This window comes from Narcine bancroftii, chromosome 3, assembly GCF_036971445.1.
Source record: "Narcine bancroftii isolate sNarBan1 chromosome 3, sNarBan1.hap1, whole genome shotgun sequence".
Taxonomy (NCBI): domain Eukaryota; kingdom Metazoa; phylum Chordata; class Chondrichthyes; order Torpediniformes; family Narcinidae; genus Narcine; species Narcine bancroftii.
In genome coordinates this window covers 195,633,066-195,653,246 of record NC_091471.1, presented here as the reverse complement: position 1 = coordinate 195,653,246, position 20,181 = coordinate 195,633,066, and the positions used below count along the sequence as shown (strand labels likewise).

The 20,181-nt window shown below is 39.3% G+C and overlaps 1 protein-coding gene across 2 annotated transcripts in view; it reads left to right on the top strand.

Annotated features, from left to right (window-relative positions):
* The window catches only part of pdgfc (platelet derived growth factor c), a 300,283-nt gene that overhangs the window by 258,382 nt on the left and 21,720 nt on the right, over positions 1 to 20,181 (top strand). For both annotated transcript variants that reach the window (XM_069926206.1, XM_069926207.1), the window contains exon 4: positions 3,166 to 3,364. In XM_069926206.1, coding sequence (XP_069782307.1) covers positions 3,166 to 3,364 — 199 coding nt within the window. The remainder of the gene's footprint in view (positions 1 to 3,165; positions 3,365 to 20,181) is intronic.

Genomic DNA, 20,181 nt, shown 5'->3' with positions numbered 1-20,181 from the left:
TTTTGCTTTGTAGATGATGAAAATATTTGGGGTGATGTGAATTGAGTCCCCACCCCATGAAAGACAGCACCAGATCTAGTGGCAGTATTTGTATTGGTTTTTCCACAATGACGTCTTTCAGAATGGTGATGGCCGAGCAGTTGGCAAGAAGAGTGTCTGTTCGCACTCGGTCAAGGAGAAGATTTTGGAGTGAATTTTGCCACTTCCTCAATCTTGTCCAGATCTTACAAGAAAACAAAATTATCTCTTTTGTAAAAATATATATTCAATCATTGATGTGTTTTCCTCTTCATTGAATTCAATTTTACAAAGGCTTTTGAATGCCACACACAGTTAGTCACTGCCTCGGTGTCATCTCACCACTGGAATTTAAGTTTTTGCATCATGTTTAAACCAAGTGAACTGGGATTCACTAGAAGTGTCCTGTACTGATGACTGATCCCGCCTCCTGGCTGCTCCCCCAGGGGCCCGTATTTAACCCTGGTTTCCTGCCTAAATCTTGAACCCCTCTGAAGCCTGTTCATGAACCCTACCTGTGTTGTAGCTAATAAAAGCATTAGTTCTCCCTCCATTCGAGTGTGATCTTTTATCTACACTGCACCAAGACAGTGATGAAGTCTAAAGGCAAGCTGCAGATAAATGATTGGGTGATATCAAGTGCAGATGAAGTTCAATAATGGGCCTGTATAATTGATTAAAAATAAATCAGAGTGTAACATTGTGAAATACTGTTGTGAAGTCCATTTCAGGATTTAGTTAGACTGGGACAAAATCAAACCATAATTGCTAAAAATGAACTGAATGATGTCTTCAGGGGTGATGTGAAATAGACTGACTATGGTTGCAGATCTGGTTTATTTCCACAAGGCATGTACAAGCAGAGAGTTTGGGATAAAAATATTACAATGTGAGGTTAGAAACAGATACATCAAGGAGCGAAGCTTGGAGCATGTTTCAGAAAAAACAAATACATATTCCTAAGATGATCAGTGCACATTTGGGGGGGAGGGGTTGCGGAGGGGGTGGGGGGCATTTCTTTATTAATACCATTCTTTTGAAGTACTTGGGGTACTTTGTTATGTGACATATAAATGCAAATCTTTAATATTGATATTCTCAGATAAAGTTTTTGATTTTCTGCACAGTCCACCTGATAGCTGCTGGAAAAAATGAAAGAGGCCAATCTACAAAACGATAATGCAAAAGCAAAGTTTTAACTGTGTAAAGGTTGTAGAGTGAAGAAGGCAATGGAAGAAAAGGATATCAAAGGGAATTGGGAGAGGACTTTACCTGGTGGTTCAAGAGAGGACTACAAAAACCTGTGAAATAACAAGATATTTTGATAATAGAAAATAATCTTATATTCCATCTTGGCAGTCTCCAATCAGACAGCATCAATATTGACCTCTAATTTCAAGTTACTCCCTTGCACTCTTTCTATATTCAACCCCTTATCTCTCCCTCCCTTCTCCTTCCCTTTATGGTCCTCCAGCTCCCATCCCCTTCCCTTCCTTCTGCCCATCAGAGAGTATATTTCTCAGCCCTCTGCTCCTTCCCCTTATCATCCCTTAGCTGATTTCTTCCCCCCCCCCCTACCACTTTCTTATTCAGTTGTTTGTCCAATCTTTTGGCATCTCTGATGAAGGGCTCAGGCCCAATACATGGACTACTTATCACTTTCCATGATTGCTGTCCTGAGTCCCTCCAGCACATTTGTGCATTGATCTTCAACAAGTTCCATATCCATAGCTTCTGGTGAGGGTGCACTTGGATAGATTTAATCAGCAACAATTGTGTCATGTTCATCAAGGTCCACCGGCAAGACCTTGAACACAATGCACTCTATCAACTGCAGACAATCACAAAAGCTTCCTTTCTGCTTCCCCAGATCAGGGGTCTGCACAGGTATTCACTAACAGTGCAGTGCTCTTCAGTTTCTACATGTATGCAGGAACAAAAAGCGCAGGTGGATGGTTTTCCGAAGTGCAGGTAAAGAATGGCGTGGTTGGCATTCTTGATGGTTGGCAGTGGTCAAGAGGGTTCGATCCCTTGGTATTGCAGGAGATCTGCGAGTGGTAGTTTTGGAATACTTTCTTTAAGATGTCGTGATTCAAGACCCCAGCAATGTTGTTTGCTGTGACATGCTAGTCCCTGTTTATCCACATTCAAATTATTCATGTACATTAAGAGAAATAATGATACCCAAGTACCAGTGTCCTGGAGAGGCCGCTGCATCTGACGTCGCACCACACTCTGCATTTATGACGGTAGCTCTGCATGCATGAGGAATTAAGTACTTACTCCAGACATCTACTGTATGCCGTCCAGCTGATGAGGTCTTTATTGTAAAACCAATCCCAGATTTTGGTGTGCTGCAGTGTAGATTTGTATGAGACTGCATTTCTCTCAGTGCTAACTGTGGATTAAGGTCCCCTTCCTGACCTACCCCAGATTAGCCTTAAATTTCAGATCAACTTAAACTAATAAACTTTGCAAATTGTAACTCTTTAAGATGGTTGCAAAATTTTCTTTTCAGATGCACACACATTACTTGGCACCTGCAAAAATGTTCAAATATTTTTTTAAAAATGAGTCCCTGAATGCTATACAGCAAAAAAATCCAGTAAATGTTTTTGTATATTCTTTAAAAATTATTGTTATTAAGTTGAAATTGGGCTATTTATAAGTGGTTGTCTAGACACTACTTATGTGCTTATTTTTGTTATAAATCAATTTAATCAAACTGCACCAGAATCCCTCTTAGACAAATTGAAGAATATTTCTTGATGGAAGGCAAATAAATGAATTTGGTCTAAAATATTGCCTGGTGACACTGGATCATGGAAGATTTTATATTTCTGGTGATGTGATCAAGTTTGAACTTTACGTTGGAAAAACCTTTGTACTTTTGAAAATCATTGCATCCAAAACAAAACAAAAATGTTTGGAATCGGACAGAAGAATTGTAAAATTGGCAGATTGTAAGAGCAGGGATTTAGTGGATTGCATAAAGGAAAATTGAATCTCTACTATATTCATTAATTCATAACTTTCCTTTAGTGTAAAAATACAAAATACATTAAAAACATTATTTTAACAGTGTCAGATTAAAGCTACAGAAGATTACATTTCTAATTATTGTATTCCATTTGATTTTAATTATAGGCCCACTTTGAAAGTCCAACAGCAGCTCCATCTTCTTTATCCTTGGATAGCTTAAATGAAGCTGTCTCTGGCTTTGATACAGTAGAAGAGCTGATCAAGTACTTGGAACCAGAGCGATGGCAACTTGACTTGGAAGACCTGTACAAACCGACCTGGCAGATGCTCGGAAAGGCTTTTGTGCATGGTAGAAAATCCAGAGGCAAGTATTGTGTTTCATTATTTTTTGTGCTGCCAACCATTAAAATTTATATACATGTGCCAATATCTTGCTAGGCCAAGAATATTTTCCAAAAGAAACAATTTCTAATTTTGATATAATTCATAAGTTCATGAATTCCTCAAATTAGGTTCACAATTTAAAAACTCAGTGTTTGCCTCTAAATTGCATTAACTTCTCTATATGTATCAATTAATATATTCTGCTTGTTGCTTCCATCAAGATGGATTTAATTGGTCATTAGAGTCATGATGTCAATTGAAATTTGCTATGCAATTTCCTGGAGTTTGCACATCAAATGTGAGCTCTATAAACAATAGATGAACAAGCTTTCACCATAATTATTTAAAACAAATGCAGAACAACTATGATTATCCAAAATTGTCGGGATTGGGCCTATTTTGGATAAATATTTTTTTTCTGAGAAAACGGCCCAGTAGCAACAGCAAATCACTTGTAACAGAGTTTAAACAACAACAAACCACAAGGCAAGGCTTTTTAAGCATTAAAATAATGTTTAATTCTCACAAAAAAAAACACTAGCCCCTGACCCTCTCCCACCGAGGCCCCATTCGTGCTTGGAGCTCGAGAGTCCCATTCCTGCCTAGGAGCTTGAGGTCCCCGCTGCTACTGGGAGCCCAAGGTCCACTGCTGCCAGCGCCAGGAGCCCAAGGTCCGCTGCTGCTGCCACCGGGAGCCTGATGTCTCCGGCCAGTTCGGCTCTGAAAAAAATTTAGATAAATGAGGATTTCTGATTTGTTTTGGATATCTTCATTTATCCATTTTTTTTTAAATTGGATAACTGAGGAGTTCAGATAATCGGTGTTGTACTATAATCCAATTTTGTGAACTGTTTCAAAAGACAATGCAACAAATTTGATTCTTATAAAGTAGTTAAACCAGTAGATCAGCTGATCAGCCATGCACAATGCTGATATCAACAGTAGAATACATCATGATATAGATTTAAAGTTATTTTTCAGTAAAATTTGGATTAGTTAGTAAAGAAAGCGTTGTACTTCACAGCAGGGAAGTAGTCTATTTGGTTCATTGATTCATCCCACACAAAAAAATACTTACAAAAGATGTATTCAATAGTTAAACACTACATTTGAATTTAAAAAAAGATCAGTGTCCTTATAAATATCCATGCTTCTTTGAAAGCCAGACCACAGAGATGTTATTATTGCATTCACAATCCATTGGCCATCTGGATTTCCATCATTACAGTTTAAATTTAGTTAAAGAAAATTGGAAATAAAGAGCTATAGAAATGTGACCTCAGAAGAGTTAGATTGTCAAAATAACATAGAACATTACAGTACAGTATAGGGCCTTTGAACCACAATGTTGTGCCAACCTATATATACGTACTTAAAACTAAAACCTCCTTACCTCATTACCCTCATTTTTCTTCCATCCATGTGTCTCTTCTTTGGCTTGGCTTCGCGGACGAAGATTTATGGAGGGGGTAAAAAGTCCACGTCAGCTGCAGGCTCGTTTGTGGCTGACAAGTCCGATGCGGGACAGGCAGACACGGTTGCAGCGGTTGCAGGGGAAAATTGGTTGGTTGGGGTTGGGTGTTGGGTTTTTCCTCCTTTGCCTTTTGTCAGTGAGGTGGGCTCTGCGGTCTTCTTCAAAGGAGGTTGCTGCCTGCCAAACTGTGAGGCGCCAAGATGCACGGTTTGAGGCGTTATCAGCCCACTGGCGGTGGTCAATGTGGCAGGCACCAAGAGATTTCTTTAGGCAGTCCTTGTACCTTTTCTTTGGTGCACCTCTGTCACGGTGGCCAGTGGAGAGCTCGCCATATAACATGATCTTGGGAAGGCGATGGTCCTCCATTCTGGAGACGTGACCCATCCATCCATGTGTCTAAGAGTCTCTTAAATGCCCCTAATGTTTCAGCCTCCACCACCATCCCAGGCAAGGCATTCCAGACATCCACAACTCTCTGCATAAAATATTTACTCCTGATGTCTCCCCTAAACTTTCTCACTTCACTTTGTACCAATGTCCTCTGGTGTTTGCTACTCTCGCTCTAGGAAAAAGGCACTAGCTGTCCACCTTATCTATGCCACTCATAATCTCATAGATCTCTGTTAAGTTACTTCCCATCCTTCTTCATTCCAATGAGAAAAGTCCTAGCTCTGCTAACCTTGCCATATAAGACATCATCCAGGTAAATCTCCTTTGCACTCTCTCCATAGCTTCCACATCCTTCCTGTAATGAAGTGACCAGAACTGAACACAGTATTCCAAGTGTGTTCTCAACACAGATTTATAGAGCTGCAACATCAACTCATGACTCCTGAACTCAGTCCTATCAACCTGCGCAGCAACCTTGAGAGATCTATGGATTTTGACCCCAAGGTCTCTCTGTTCTTCCAACATTAACTAGGTACTCCGCCTTCAAGTTTGTCCTTTCAACATGGATTCCCGCACACTTATCTGGATTTGAACTCCATCTACCACTTTTCTGCTTAACTCTGCAGCTTCTCTATATCCTGTTGTAACCTTTGATAGCCTTCAACACTTCCACAACATCTCTAACTATTGTATCATTCACAGAATTACTGTCTCAGCCCTCGACTTCTTCATCCAGATTATTTATAAAAATCACAAAGAGCAGGGGTCCCAGAACAGATCCCTGTGGAACTGCACTAGTCACTAATATCCAGTGTGAATACTTTCCATCCACTATTACTCTCTGCTTTCTACAGGCAAGTCAATACTGAATCTGCACACCCAAGGTTCTATGGATCACATACCTCATGACTTTCTGAATGAGTCTCATATGGGGGACCTTTTCAAAAGCGTTACGAAAATCCATTTGCACCACATCTGCCACCCTACCTTTGTCAATTTCTTTTGTTAACTCCTCAAAAAACCTCAGTTAGGTTTGTGAGGCAGGACCTTTCCATCACAAAACCATGCTGAATATTCCTGAGAAGATTGTACTTCTCTAAATGCTTGTAAATCCTGTCCTTAAAAATCCTTTCCAATAGTTTGCCCACTACTCATGTAAGACTTATCTTCCCCAGTTAGCAAAGAGGATGAAAAGATCATTACCAATGCCCTAGATATCTTTTCCCTCCCTTCCAATAATAATCTGGGGTATATCTCATGCTTACCAATCCCAATGTTTTTAAAAGACCCACTCATTCCTCTTCCTTAATCTCAACATGGCCCAGCACTTAAGTGTGTTCTATTGTGACCTCAACTTGACCAAGGTTGTTTTCTCTGGTGAATACTGAAGCAGAATATTCACTTACGATCTCTCCAACCTCCTCTGCCTCCAGACACATGTTGCCTACTTTATCCTTAAGTGGCCTTACCTTCATTCTCATCATCCCTTATGCATAGAACACTTTGGGGTTCTCCCTAACCCTACTTGCCAAGGCGTTCTCATGTCTCCTTGTAGCTCTCGTAAGTTCCTTCCTAGCTACTCAGCCATTTCACTCATGTCCTTTCGAGAAACTTGGTAACCTTTCTCAATCCTATCAAAGCCAATGCTCATTGTTAGTCAGTGGAAAGTAACAACAGAAGAAAATCTCTCAAAATCTTTTAAGAACCATAAGAATCTTTTTTAAAAATATGCTAGACTCACCTTAATGAAATATTAAAACACTTACAAGGAGGAAAATAATCCTGTTAAATCATGGATATACCAATAAGCTCACATCAAGCTAACAGACGGGCAGCGTATATTTACTTTGGGTCAGGAAATTGTTAATCGCCCAATTAAAGTCTGTGTACGATAAATAAAAACAGATTGTATTTTTGTATTACACATGATTGAGATGATGTTACAGCCAGACAGCATCTGGTAACATTTCCTCCAGGATCCAGCACATTACAAGACCCATTTACATTCTTTAATGAAGTTCCAACCAGTTATGTCAGCTGATTAAAAGGAGAAAATTGGCAATAACATGTGAAAATAAAGAACATTCAAATTAATTTAGCTGTATATTGGGGAGAGTTAAAATCACTTGATGGCATGTTTTAAAATAATATTATATTCAACTTTGTCTTTCTGTCAAGGGCAAAAGTCTTTGGTTTCTGGTTGCCATATTCTAACTTTTTTTGTAGTGATGCCTCAAGTGTTGTTTCACACTAGCTTGTTGGATGATTTAGTTATAAGTCTGGGATCTACTTCATCAGATGATTATAGAGGAGCTTTATTCCCAAAAATTGTAATTCAAAGACACCAGGATTCTTATAGGAGCTTTGATTAACTCGTAGTTTTGGAGTCATATAGGGGTGAGAAAGGATCCATTTTCAATGCATTGTCTACATCGGTAAGAAGGAAGTCATAATTCATTGCTTCACTGAAAATAAAGCAGGAGAAAATATAATTAGATATGGAATTGTCTGAGTCTTTACTGTTGATAAAATAATGTAAAAATTATGCTATGAGGGTAGCGCAGTGGATGTTGTCTATATGGACTTCAGTAAGGCCTTCGATAAGGTACCACATGGAAGGTTAGTTAGGAAGGTGCAGTCTTTAGGTATAAATTTTGAGATAGTCAAATGGATTGAACATTGGCTGAAAGGGAGAGGCCAGAGAGTGGTAGTGGATAATTGTCTGTCAGGTTGGAGGCCGGTGACCAGTGGTGTGCCTCAAGGATCTGTATTGGGCCCATTGTTGTTCGTTATATACATTAATGATCTAGATGATGGGGTGGTGAATTGGATTAGTAAATATGCAGACGATACTAAGATAGGTGGAATAGTGGATAATGAAGAAGGTTTTCAAGGATTGCAGAGGGATTTGGGCTGCTTAGAAAAGTGGGCTGAAAAATGGCAGATGGAATTTAATGCTGATAAGTGTGAGGTGCTTCATTTTGGTAAGAAGAATCAGAATAGGACATATGTGGTAAATGGGAGAGCATTGAGGAATACAGAAGAGCAGAAAGATTTAGGAGTGATGGTACATCATTCCCTGAAGGTAGAAACTCACGTGAATAGGGTGGTGAAGAAGGCTTTTAGTATGCTGGCCTTTATCAATCATTGCATGGAATATAGGAGTTGGGAGGTGATGTTGAGATTGTATAAGATGTTGGTGCGGCCTAATTTGGAGTTCTGTGTGCAGTTCTGGTCGCCTAATTATAGGAAGGATATAAACAGAGTGGAGAGAGTGCAGAGAAGGTTTACCAGAATGTTGCCTGGGTTTAAGCATCTGGAGTATGGGGAGAGATTGGACAGATTGGGTCTTTATTCTTTGGAGCGTAGAAGGTTGAGAGGGGATTTGATAGAAGTATTTAAGATTATGAAAGGGATAGACAGAATGGATGTGGATAGACTATTTCCGTTAAGAGGAGGAAAGTTTAAAACAAGAGGACATGAGTTAAGAATTAAGGGGCAGAGGTTTAGAGGTAACATGAGGGGGAACTTCTTTACTCAGAGAGTGGTAGCTGTGTGGAATGATCTTCCGGCAGAAATAGTGGCGGTGGAGTCAATTGTATTATTTAAGAAAAGGTTGGACAGGTATATGGATGAGAAGAAGATGGAGGGTTATGGGCATTGTGCAGGGAGATGGGATTAGAAAGGGGTGTTTGGTTCGGTGCGGACTAGAAGGGCCTAATGGCCTGTTTCCGTGCTGTAATTGTTATGTTATGTTTTTTATGTTATGTTTGTTTACATTGTGCATAATGTTCATTGTACTCCACTTCTGAACTTCCATTCCAATTATTTAAATGAGAGTTATACACAAAGACAACAATACTATCCTGTATTTTTAACCTTCACTTCAGCAGTTCATTTATAATTTGTGATGTAACGAGTGCATTTGTTACTGATTAATATTACGTGTAAATTCAAAAAGTGGATTGCATTTTAGAAAGAAATGCCCTTGTGCCTGGGTTGGTTTTGTTGTCTCCTGCCTATGCAAGCAGCGTGATAGTACATAAGAAACGTTAGCGAATAAATTATCGCCCTCTGGCTGCAGGAAACAGTATCTGGGCCTGACACATTGTGTGACAAGAGCAACCAGTCACCACAACCACTTTAAGAAATTAAAATAGCATTTTAGGTGGTGCAATACAGATGGCCCCCTCCAAGTGGAGTGCACACTCAGTGATGTATACATTTGTGCAAATTTCCCATTTAAACTTGTGGTTCAACCAAATAGGCTAACACAGGTCATTCTATGTTTAATCTGTGGTGAGGCTAAGAGCAGGAATTATACTGTCCGCAGGTCAAGAGCATAATCTGGCTGCTCAGCTGCATGGTTATCCAGAGGTTAGCAGGCTGCTCCAGATACCCTTTATTTCAGTATTATTGTGAAATTGTCAGAAGGCCCCTTTGATAGTTAACATCAGTCTCACAAAGTGTTGATGTTTGGCACATTGATCAAAATAATCAGCCTAAGAATATTATCCGAAGTATACCTATTCTTAATTAAACCTGTTTGGTCAACATATACCAAATGTGGTAAAGGTTTAGCAAGTCTATTTGCCAGTATTTTAGCTATTATTTTATAATCTACATTTAATAAAGAAATTGGTTGACATGAAGCTGCATTCAATGGATCTCTCTCTTTCTTTGGGATTACTGTAATTATCGCTCTTGAAAAAGAATCTGGTAATGATTGCTCATCTGTTATCCGTTGAAGCACCTCCATAAATATAGGAGACAAATCTTCATAAAACTCCTCATAAAACTCTACAGTAAACCCATCATCTCCAGGAGATTTCCCATTTGGCATCCCCTGTATAGCCTCCTTAATTTCAAAATCTGTAATTGGAGTCTCCAGTTCTTCCACTTCATCATCTCCTAAAACTGGCAAATCCAAAGCAGATAAAAAAAGATTCAATAGAACCATTTTCTTGAACCCCTTCAGAAGTATATAATTTTTGATAAAATAAACAAAATTGATCATTAATTTCCTGGGGTTTATAAATAACCGTTGAATTCTTTTTAACAGCATTAATGGACCTCGAACCTTATTCAGTCTTCAGCTGCCAAGCCAATACATTATGGGCTCTATCCCCTAATTCGGAATAACATTGTTTAGATCTTTGAATTAACCGTTCAAATTGATATGTTTGCAACTTAGTCAATGCTGCCTTTTTATCATCAGTAGTTTTTTTTTAAATCCTTTTCCAAAACAGCTATCTGTTTCTCCAAAGTCAAATTTTCTGCCAAATATTGTTTCTTAACTTTTGCTGAATAGCTAATAATTTGACCCCGTAAATATGCTTTAATAGCATCCCACAAAATAAAATTACTCTGTACTGAATTAATATTTATACTTAGAAAGGAAGCAATATGTTCTTTAATATTGCTAATGCACTCAGATTTTTTCAATAAAATTGCATTAAATCTCCACCTTCAAGTTGTCTCCATAACTTCAGAACCAACACAAAATATAAATAGCATAGAATGATCGGACACAATCCTACTCTTCTATTCAGCCTGGATAATCCGAGCCTGAAGATGCGCTGATACTAAAAACAAATCTATTCTAGAAAAAGAATCATGTCTTGATGAATAAAAAGAAAAGTCTTTCTCTGTTGGATTTAGTCTTCTCCAAATTTCTACCAAATTCAAATCTTTCATCAAATATGCCTTCTGAACAGCTATCTTAGATTTCTTTATATTTTTTGGAGATTTATCGAATAGCGGATCCAGAACACAATTAAAATCTCCTCCAATTAAAATATTTTCATTAGACTCAATAAGTTGTCATCTACATTAGATGCATAGACGTTCAATAGCATCTATAATTCTGCAAAAAATTTACTATTAGGAACATAGGAACATAGGAAGTAGGAACAGGAGTAGGCCAAAAATGGCCCATCGAGCCTGCTCCGCCATTCAATACGATCATGGCTGATCTAATTTATGACCTAACTCCACCTACCTGCCTTCTCCCCATATCCCCTAATTCCTCTATCATGTAAAAATTTATCTAACCGAATTTTAAGTATGTTTAATGAAGCAGCCTCAGCCACTTCCCTGGTTAAAAAATTCCAAACATTCACTACTCTCTGGGAAAAACTATTTTTCCTCATCTCTGTCCTAAATCTACTCCCCCGAATCTTGAGACTGTGTCCTCTGGTTTTAGTTTCCCCGGCCAGCTCAAAAAAGCTTCCTACACCTATCCTATCCATACCCTTCATAATCAAAACGCTACCAGCTGTTTCAGAAAATGATTTCAGTTCAAACGGTATCTTCTTCTGAACCAAAATTGCCACTCCTTGTGCCTTTTCTTAAAAAAAAGAAGCAACCACATGATCTACTCAATCTCTTTTCAATTTTAAATGTTCCTTTTCAGTTTAATGCATTTCTTGTAAAAAAGCAATTATCAACCTTCATCTTTTTAATATAAGCTAACATATGCTTATGCTTAATCGGGTTATTAAGACCCTATACATTAAAAATTGAAAAATTCATATTAGCCATACTTTACTAAAAAACACAGCTCACACAGCTAACAATTATAAAAACAGAGCTCCCCTTGTTTAAACAATTAAAAAAACCCTTTATAAAATTACAAAAAAAACCCTCTTGAAAAAAAAATACAAAAAAAAACCTTCCCTAAGACGACAACAATGTAGTAACTCCCCGATTAACTGGGAGATGACTTTCGAAAGTATCGGAGTCATCCACCTCTCTCCCCCCCCACTCCGCCGAGCTTCTCAACAACTTGAACAGCTCGTTCAAGTTCATCCTACTGACCCAGTCCCAAAGATTGTTCCGGATCCTCAATATCGAGCAGACTTTTCCCCCTTCTTTCCATTCCCATTCCTCTTGTCAGATACTCTCCTTTTAGGTGATTATGGTCAGTCAGATCCTCGCACGTCTGGCAAAGAATTTGCAAAAATTAATGCATCATGATTGATAATTCCCATAAAGATCTTTCAACACAGCAGGGTACCGAAAAATAAACTTGTACCCTTTTCTCCACAACACCTCTTTAGCTGAATTAAATTCCTTATGCCTCTTAATTATCTCTTGGCTCAAAACTGCACAAAAAAAATACCCTACCACCCTGAAACATCATTGGAGCCTGATTTTGACGGGCTTTTTGAACAGCCATCCGCAGAATCTTCTCTCTATCCTGATATCTCAGACATCGAATTAGGACAGCTTGAGGCAGCTGACCCGGATAAGGTTTCTTCCTCAATGGCCTACGTGCTCTGTCCAATTCCAAGCCATCCGGGAAAAATTCAACACCCAACGTATCTGGAATCCACTTCTTAAAAAACTTTACTATCTTCCGGAAGTCCTACTATCTTCACATTATTACGCCGACCTTGATTTTCCAAAGAATCCATCTTCTTCAATGATTCTCTCTTCTGAATTTCCCAACCCACAAAGGAATCTTCCACTTTCTCCATTTTTTCTCTATTCCACTCCACTTGATCTCTACATTCATGAAATGCCTCTTCAGTTTTCTTAAAATTATCCTGAACTATGTGCACTGCTTTCAGACATTTATTGACATCAGTCTTAACCACAGACATCTGTGCCTGACTGTGGGTCTGGACCCCTGCCGACATCTCCCCCGTCCAGACCCTCTCCAACAGATCACGCACGCACATATTTCCTCACATGCCCGGCAGTGCTGTTGATTGCGGAGGTGCATCTTCCGACGCACCACTGCGTATCAGTGAGCTGCCGGGCACAACAGCAGAATCGGGCATAGACGTCGCGAGACGCCACTCAACTGCCTCATCTGCACGCCCGGCATTACAGGCGCACGTCTCCGAGTCAGCTGGGCTGCAAGACAGGCTCCGGTGTTATACTCAGCCGTCTAGGAGTTCGTTGAGCTTTAGGAGCAGAGTCAATCAATTCCGTGGCTTCTCTCTGGCAGGTAGGCCTCAATTCTTCAGCACTTTTAAAAGGTAATTTCTTTTGTAATTGAGTCTTTTTCTTCTTCACATTTGTAGCCATTGTATATCTTCTATCTTCAGACACCTTCAGAAATTTTTTTTTAAACTTTCCAAACTTTTCAATTCGGGCATTATATAGTTCAGCTGGGGAGAGGTGGTATTACACATCTTTGTCCTACACCATCTCACCACGCCCCAACTAATGATTGTGGCACTTGATGCAGAAAAAGCATTTGATCGCGTGGGATGGAATTTTTTATTTAAAGTATTAGAAAAATTTAATTTTGGACCATTTTTTACCGGTTGGGTTAAGGCATTATATAAAAATCCATTTGCTAGGGTGGTGACAAATGGCCAAACTTCTGTGTCATTTAAATTATCACGATCAACACGTCAAGTTTTTCCATTGACACCAGCCTTATTTGCATTGGTCATAGAACCATTAGCTCAAGCAATTAGACAAAATGAGAATATTAAAGGGATAAAAATTGCAGAAGATGAATATAAGATAAATTTATTTGTCGATGATGTATTGATACACTTAACACATCTGGAACAATCTTTGAAACATTTGCAAAAGTGTTTGGAGCAATATGGAGTATTGTCTGGTTATAAAGTAAACTGGGATAAGAGTGAAATATTACCAATTTCAGATATTGATTATACTGAGTATAAACAGATTACAAAATTGTGATGGTCTGATAAAATTAAATATTTAGAGGTATCTGTTGATGCAGATTATCAATCTTTATATAAATTAAATTGTATACCATTATTGATGAAGATTAAAGTGGATTTTAATAAGTGGAAAGATCTTCCGTTAACATTAATTGGCTGGGTGAATTGTATTAAGATGAATATCTTTCCATGTATTCAATATCTTTTCAATCAATTCCATGTTCACTTACAAAATTATTTTTTCAGGATTTGAATACGACAGTGCGGAAATTTTTGTGGAAAGGAATATTAACTATGGTAGCATTGCAGAAATTGACTTGGAAATATGCTTTAGTGGCACTTCAACTGCCTCATTTTCAGAATTATTATGAGGCTGCACAATTAAAATTTATTAATAGGATGTTAGATATTACACAACCTCTAGCTGGGCTAAATTTGAACTGGTTTGTATTTCTGAGTTTCAGGTCCATCAATTTATATTTAAGTGGAATTCCTGTTTGATACAGGGATATAATATGCCTGTGTTAAAACATTTATTAGGGACTTTGAATAAAAGGAATTCTATTATAGGTTCAGGGGGTAAGATATCGACCCAAACTCCATTATGTCAAAATAGGGTAATTCCTTGTTCAATGAATAATGTGTATTTAAAGATTTGGGACTCTGAAGGTATAAAGATGATCAAGGATTGTTTTGAAGGACAGTTTCTTTCTTTTACCAGACTTAGGGAAAATTTTGGAATACCATTTAATTCTTTATTCGTGTATTACCAAGTGCGAGCTTTGGTAATAGATAATTTTGGAAGAGAAATGAAGCTACCTGAATTAACCAAGTTTGAGTTTTTGATTTCACACACACTGAAAAAGGGATTTATTTCTGATATGTATGCCTTACTACAAGATAGTATGAATAAACCAAATTTAAATAAATCTAGAATTAAATGGGAAGAAGATTTATCTTTTGCTGTACCTCAGAAGGATTGGGAAGTTATGTGTCAAGATGGTGTGACTAAATTGCTTAATGTAAGATATAGTTAGTTAATTATAATTTTTGACATCAATTGTATTTGACTCCCGAGAAATTGAAAAGATATGGTTTTAGTAATTTGCATTTATGTTTTAGATGTGGACTACATATTGGAACATTTGTACATGTAGTTTGGTTTTGTGATAAGATCCAACCATTTTGGGAAAAATTATTTAAGATTAAATTACCATTGGACCCATCTTTTTTTTGCTGAGTTATACTGTATCTTTAACTTGTTTGGGGTTGGGTAAGTTTCAGATAGCTTATGTTCATTTCACAATGGCAGTAGCACGGAAATGTTTTGTGATTACATGGAAAGATAATGTAGAATTAAATAGAGCCCGTTGGCATAATGAATTGAGATCTTGTTTTTATATGGAGAAAATAACATAATTTGCATGATAATTATTTTTTTGTTCAGATGTGGTCACCTTATTTGGAATGTATGGGTTTAGAAATATCTTAAGTTTTTTGTATTATAATTTGCCTATGTATGTACTTAACTGATATATGTTTTTTTTGCTCCCCTTGCAGGGTTTGTTGAGGGTTGGGGAGAGGGGTGGGTGGTTTTATTTATTTTAGTTTATTTTGTTATTTTCTTTATGTATTTTAAAATTCTAAATAAATATTTTAAAAATCAAATTGTTGATAATGTCCACATAAGAATGAAACTTAAGTGATCCTTTCTTTTCCCTCTTAAAGAGAGAAGTTGGAAGGCCAGGTGAGGTTATGAGATGGCTCTGGTAGACAAGGTTAAGGAGAATCCTAAGAGATTCTACAAGTATATTAAAGGCAAAAGCTGAAAGAATAAGACTATAAAAAGATGGAAATGTTTTTTTTTAATGTGTGAAGTCTGAGAAAAATGTAAGGTTCTAAATGAGTTTTTTCTCATTTGTGTTTGCTGACGAGAAAGACATTGAAGTAAATAGCAGTTTACAGAAGATATGGTGCTGGAGGTCTTAAAGTGCATAAAAAGAGATAAATTTGTTGCGTCTGATCAAGTGTATCCTTAGACATTGCAAGAAGGAGGATGATACTCTATTTCCCACTTTTTTCTCTAAATGATTAGACGATCAGGATTAAGTCTCTGACGACACTCACTTCTGAAGGAGGGTTCTCCCCCTGAAACATTGACCTTATTTTTCTTTCTACAGACATTGCCCAACCTGTTTTGTACCCATGTAGTCATGGGAAGAATGTACTGACAGCTCTGAATTCGAACTCAGGTGACTTGCGCTGTAATAGCGTTGAACTAACTGCTATGCAAACTTGACCAATTCTGAGTACAGTCTCACACTCCCAGGCTGTAACTTACCTGTTATTAAAAGTAATCCTATACAGTGTGAAAACGATCTCCCAACATGAATGATAGAAGCAAGCAGTTCCAGGTTTGCTGGGAGGCTTCAAAGTGTAAGAGAATTATTCCAAGGTGCCAAGCTGAATTATTCAAGATTCAAGATTTCTTTATAACCATGCAGACAAAATTTGTTTTTCTCCTCCTCCCGCTCCACCCTTTCCCTCCTTCTCCTCTCTTTCTCTTCTCTTTCCCCCCCCCCCCCCCACCACCATGGTCGACCATGGGTACTGCACTGCTGGTAGTTACTAGAGCTGGAGTGGCCTCTCCAGAGCGCAAGCCAAGTCAGAGTTGATATGGAGATCCATCTGTTGTCCATACAGTGGGGTCCCCCTCTCCATGCTAATGACAGGTCCAAAACCATGAAAGTCGATACAGTTTGATTGCAGCAGCATCGCAGGAGTGGCTGTGCCGGTGCTAGGTCTAGCAGTCATCTGCTTTCAGGATTCCGATTCCAGATTTTTCCTCGGGGTTTACTCCCAAAGCCTTTCCCGTGAGTGGCTATGGCATCAGAGGTTTTAAATCAGAGTGTTCCCTCTCCTAGTCATCATCGTGGTTAACGAGCCCCTTCTGCCCAAAGCAACTGGTCTCAAGGACCGGTGGCCTGCGTTTTCCCCTTGGGCATAAGAACTATACCAGGAGTTGGAACTGGTTGTCAGTGGCTGTTTGTGGCATGCTCCATGAAGACCATTTGCATAGCAGTGGAAGCTCATTCCCACTACCACCATGGCCGGTGCCAAGGGGGGCATTCACAGGCATTAGCCCCCAAATGAGTTATCGTGCCCCGCACCCCCCCCCCCCCCGCAGCACTAGCACCCGTCACTACTCACCATGTGATATAAGCAGTGCATCTGTAACGTCGGAGGGAGGGGGAGTGTTATGACAGCATACGGAGGAGGTTCATGGCAGAAAAGCACTACCACCCCCCCCCACCACTGAGCGAGTTTTCAAATGTCAGATTGGGCCCCCCTGCAACCCCCCCCACCGCGGTTACCCTAATGCCTCCCGATTAGATTAGCTCTGACACTGACCCTGACTACCATCCTTCTGCTATGACAACCTTTAGAGCTCCAGTGACACTATTAAGATGAGAAAGACAAGCAAAAGATAGTCCTTCAAAGATAACAAGTGTCCACGGATCCTACCATTTAATTGAAGGCATTAATGCGCCAATTAATAGGACTTGCTTTCCCTATGATTGCTGCAGAATATGAATGTTCAACACCAGCAACTATCTGCTCAGGACTATTTCATTTGAAACCCCTAAAATCTTATTGGCAAATAAGATCGTCGGGCCCTTGAATCAGTTGTTTTTATTTACAATCTAATGAGCATCTGTGCATACTTATTCATGTGCTTTGTCCAACTTTCCCAACATTTGATTCTAGTTTGTATGTGTTGAGAAGCATAAAATTGTGAAATTAGTGGATTTTATGAAGAAGCTATCCCTTGGTTTCTATCTGAAGGAGGAAGCTGTAGGTGGTGAATCTCATCTGAGGGAGTACTGGCATGTATTTATAATTTTCCGATCTAAAAATTCATCACAGCATTTGCACTAAATTCATTATAAAGTCACATCATTGAATTCTACACTACTTCCAAAATTCAGTTCCACAGAAATAAGTTGAAAAAGATGCTGACTTTATGGGGTGTTTAATGATGTTCCAGGCAGACATTTTTTAATCACTTGGATCGAATGCCTGGTATGTATAAATGTTTGAACCAATGCCTGTCCCACTGCTGGCAACTAATATTTCTCTCTTCTGATATTTATTAAGTATTTTATTTGTGCTAATATGCTCATGGCTCCTTCTGAAATATTCACCTCAGTTCATCTCATTTCACCTCATCTCACTGGAATATTGCTCCATTCACAAGAGGGTGTGCATCTCAACAAGCCCTTGAATTTCTATCTCATCTGCAAGACAATGGTCAAATAATCTGAAATATAGTTTTGTGTGTGTGTGTGTGTGTGTGTGTGTGTGTGTGCGTGCGTGCGTGCGTGCGTGCGTGCGTGCGTGCGTGCGTGCGTGCGTGCGTGCGTGCGTGCGTGCGTGCGTGCGTGCGTGCGTGCCTATGTGCTTGTATGTGTGTGTTGCATGCACACACACCAACATGCACACATCCACACGTAGCATAACCTGTGCCAATTGCCAAATTCTAAAAGGTGAATCTGACGCTAAAGTTTGCTGGAGAATGTAGGATAGACAGTTCCTCATATCAGAGAGTACCTAGCATTGATTTGATGCCAATGCTTTCAAATAAATCTTTAACAAGCAAGCTCAAGTTCTGTTTAATAGCAGGAGGAATAACTTCTGCAACCATCTTTAGTAGTTGTTGATTTATGGAGTATTGGGTTGTCTCCTACATCTACTTCTGAGATGATGGTAGCACTTGCCTTGAAACATAGCAGGCCCTGTACAATACCCATGGTCATATGTGAGGTTCACTTTGGTTGTTGCCCTTAAAGTAATAGTTACCACCATCTGCTTCTTCTAAATTAGTGTACAAGGTAGCTTAAATGTATCCTTAAATGGACCAGTGCCTGTCCCAATGTTGACATCTAATATTTTTCTCTTCTTCCAGTATTTATTAAGCATTTTATTTGTGCTCTTCTGAAATATTCATCTCATCTCATCTGATTTCACCTCATCTCACTGGAATGTTGCCCCATTCAAAAGAGGCTGTGGATCTCGACAAGCCTTTGAATTCCTATCTCATCTACAAGACAGTGGTCAAATAATCGGAAATATGGTAGATTGTGTGTATGCGTACAGTCCTGAGGCTGTGTATTCCAAGGTTGTCCTTTTCTCCCTTTTAAGTTAACACCAGGTGGAATGAACTGGGAGCTTTAGCTTCCTGTTGGTGCAAAGTGTTTATCAATTGCATCCAAGTTGCCATGAGAGCACTTCAACTAAATAAGAACCTTATTTTTCAGTATCTCGCCAAGGTATGATGCTGCCAGATGGTCCAGCTGGTCGGGGCTTGATATTTAGGTAGCAGTCATGGTGAAATCCACACAAGCTAAACAATTGCTACTGTACAAGGAAAGTTTCCTCTTGATATGATACACTGGCACCTGCAAGGTGTTCTGCAGTTCCACTGCCTGGATGATGATAAAGATAATAAGTTTATTGTTGTACACATTACATTACGCACCAAAATTCTTACTGTTTGCAGGAGGAGCCTGCCTTGCTCCTCTGAGAGGGTTTCAATGTTCATTGTGGCCATATAACCATATACAGCATAGAACAGGCCAGTTTGGCCCTATCCCTTCTCAATGATGCTTGTAGTTCTTACAATACTTGCTCTGCACATTGGAAAATGGTAAAATAAAAAGGGTGAAGGACTCTGAACTGTCCACCACAAACTGACCTGACTACAGAGTCAAAGTTGAAAATTCCCCCCCACCATATTTTTGCCTAAAAATCTGGTATGTTCCACATATCACATGTAAAAGTTGACCCACCCCCCTCCTAATTTTGGCCCTGATTGCCCACTCATCAGAGTTCCCAATGACTCGACCACAGGCTCTTGCCTAGGCCTCAGCCAACCACTCCTCAGAGCTTCAAATGCATTGAACACTAACCCTCACCTCGGCACTGGCCGCCTGCCCATCCATACTCATGAAGCTTCCAACGTGCACTCTCACCTCGGCCCCGGCCACCCACCCAACTGAGCTCGCAATGCCTCGGCCACTGACTCTTGCCCAGGCCCTGGCCGCCTGCTCATTAGTACTCTTGAAACTTCCAATGTGGACTCATGCCTAGGCCCCAACGAGAAACTCATAAGAGTTCCCAATGCCCAAACGCAGCTCGATCTGCTGAGTTCCTCCAGAAGATTGTTGTTTCTACTTCCAACATCTGCAGTCTCTTGTGTTTCACACCAAATGTTTTAAT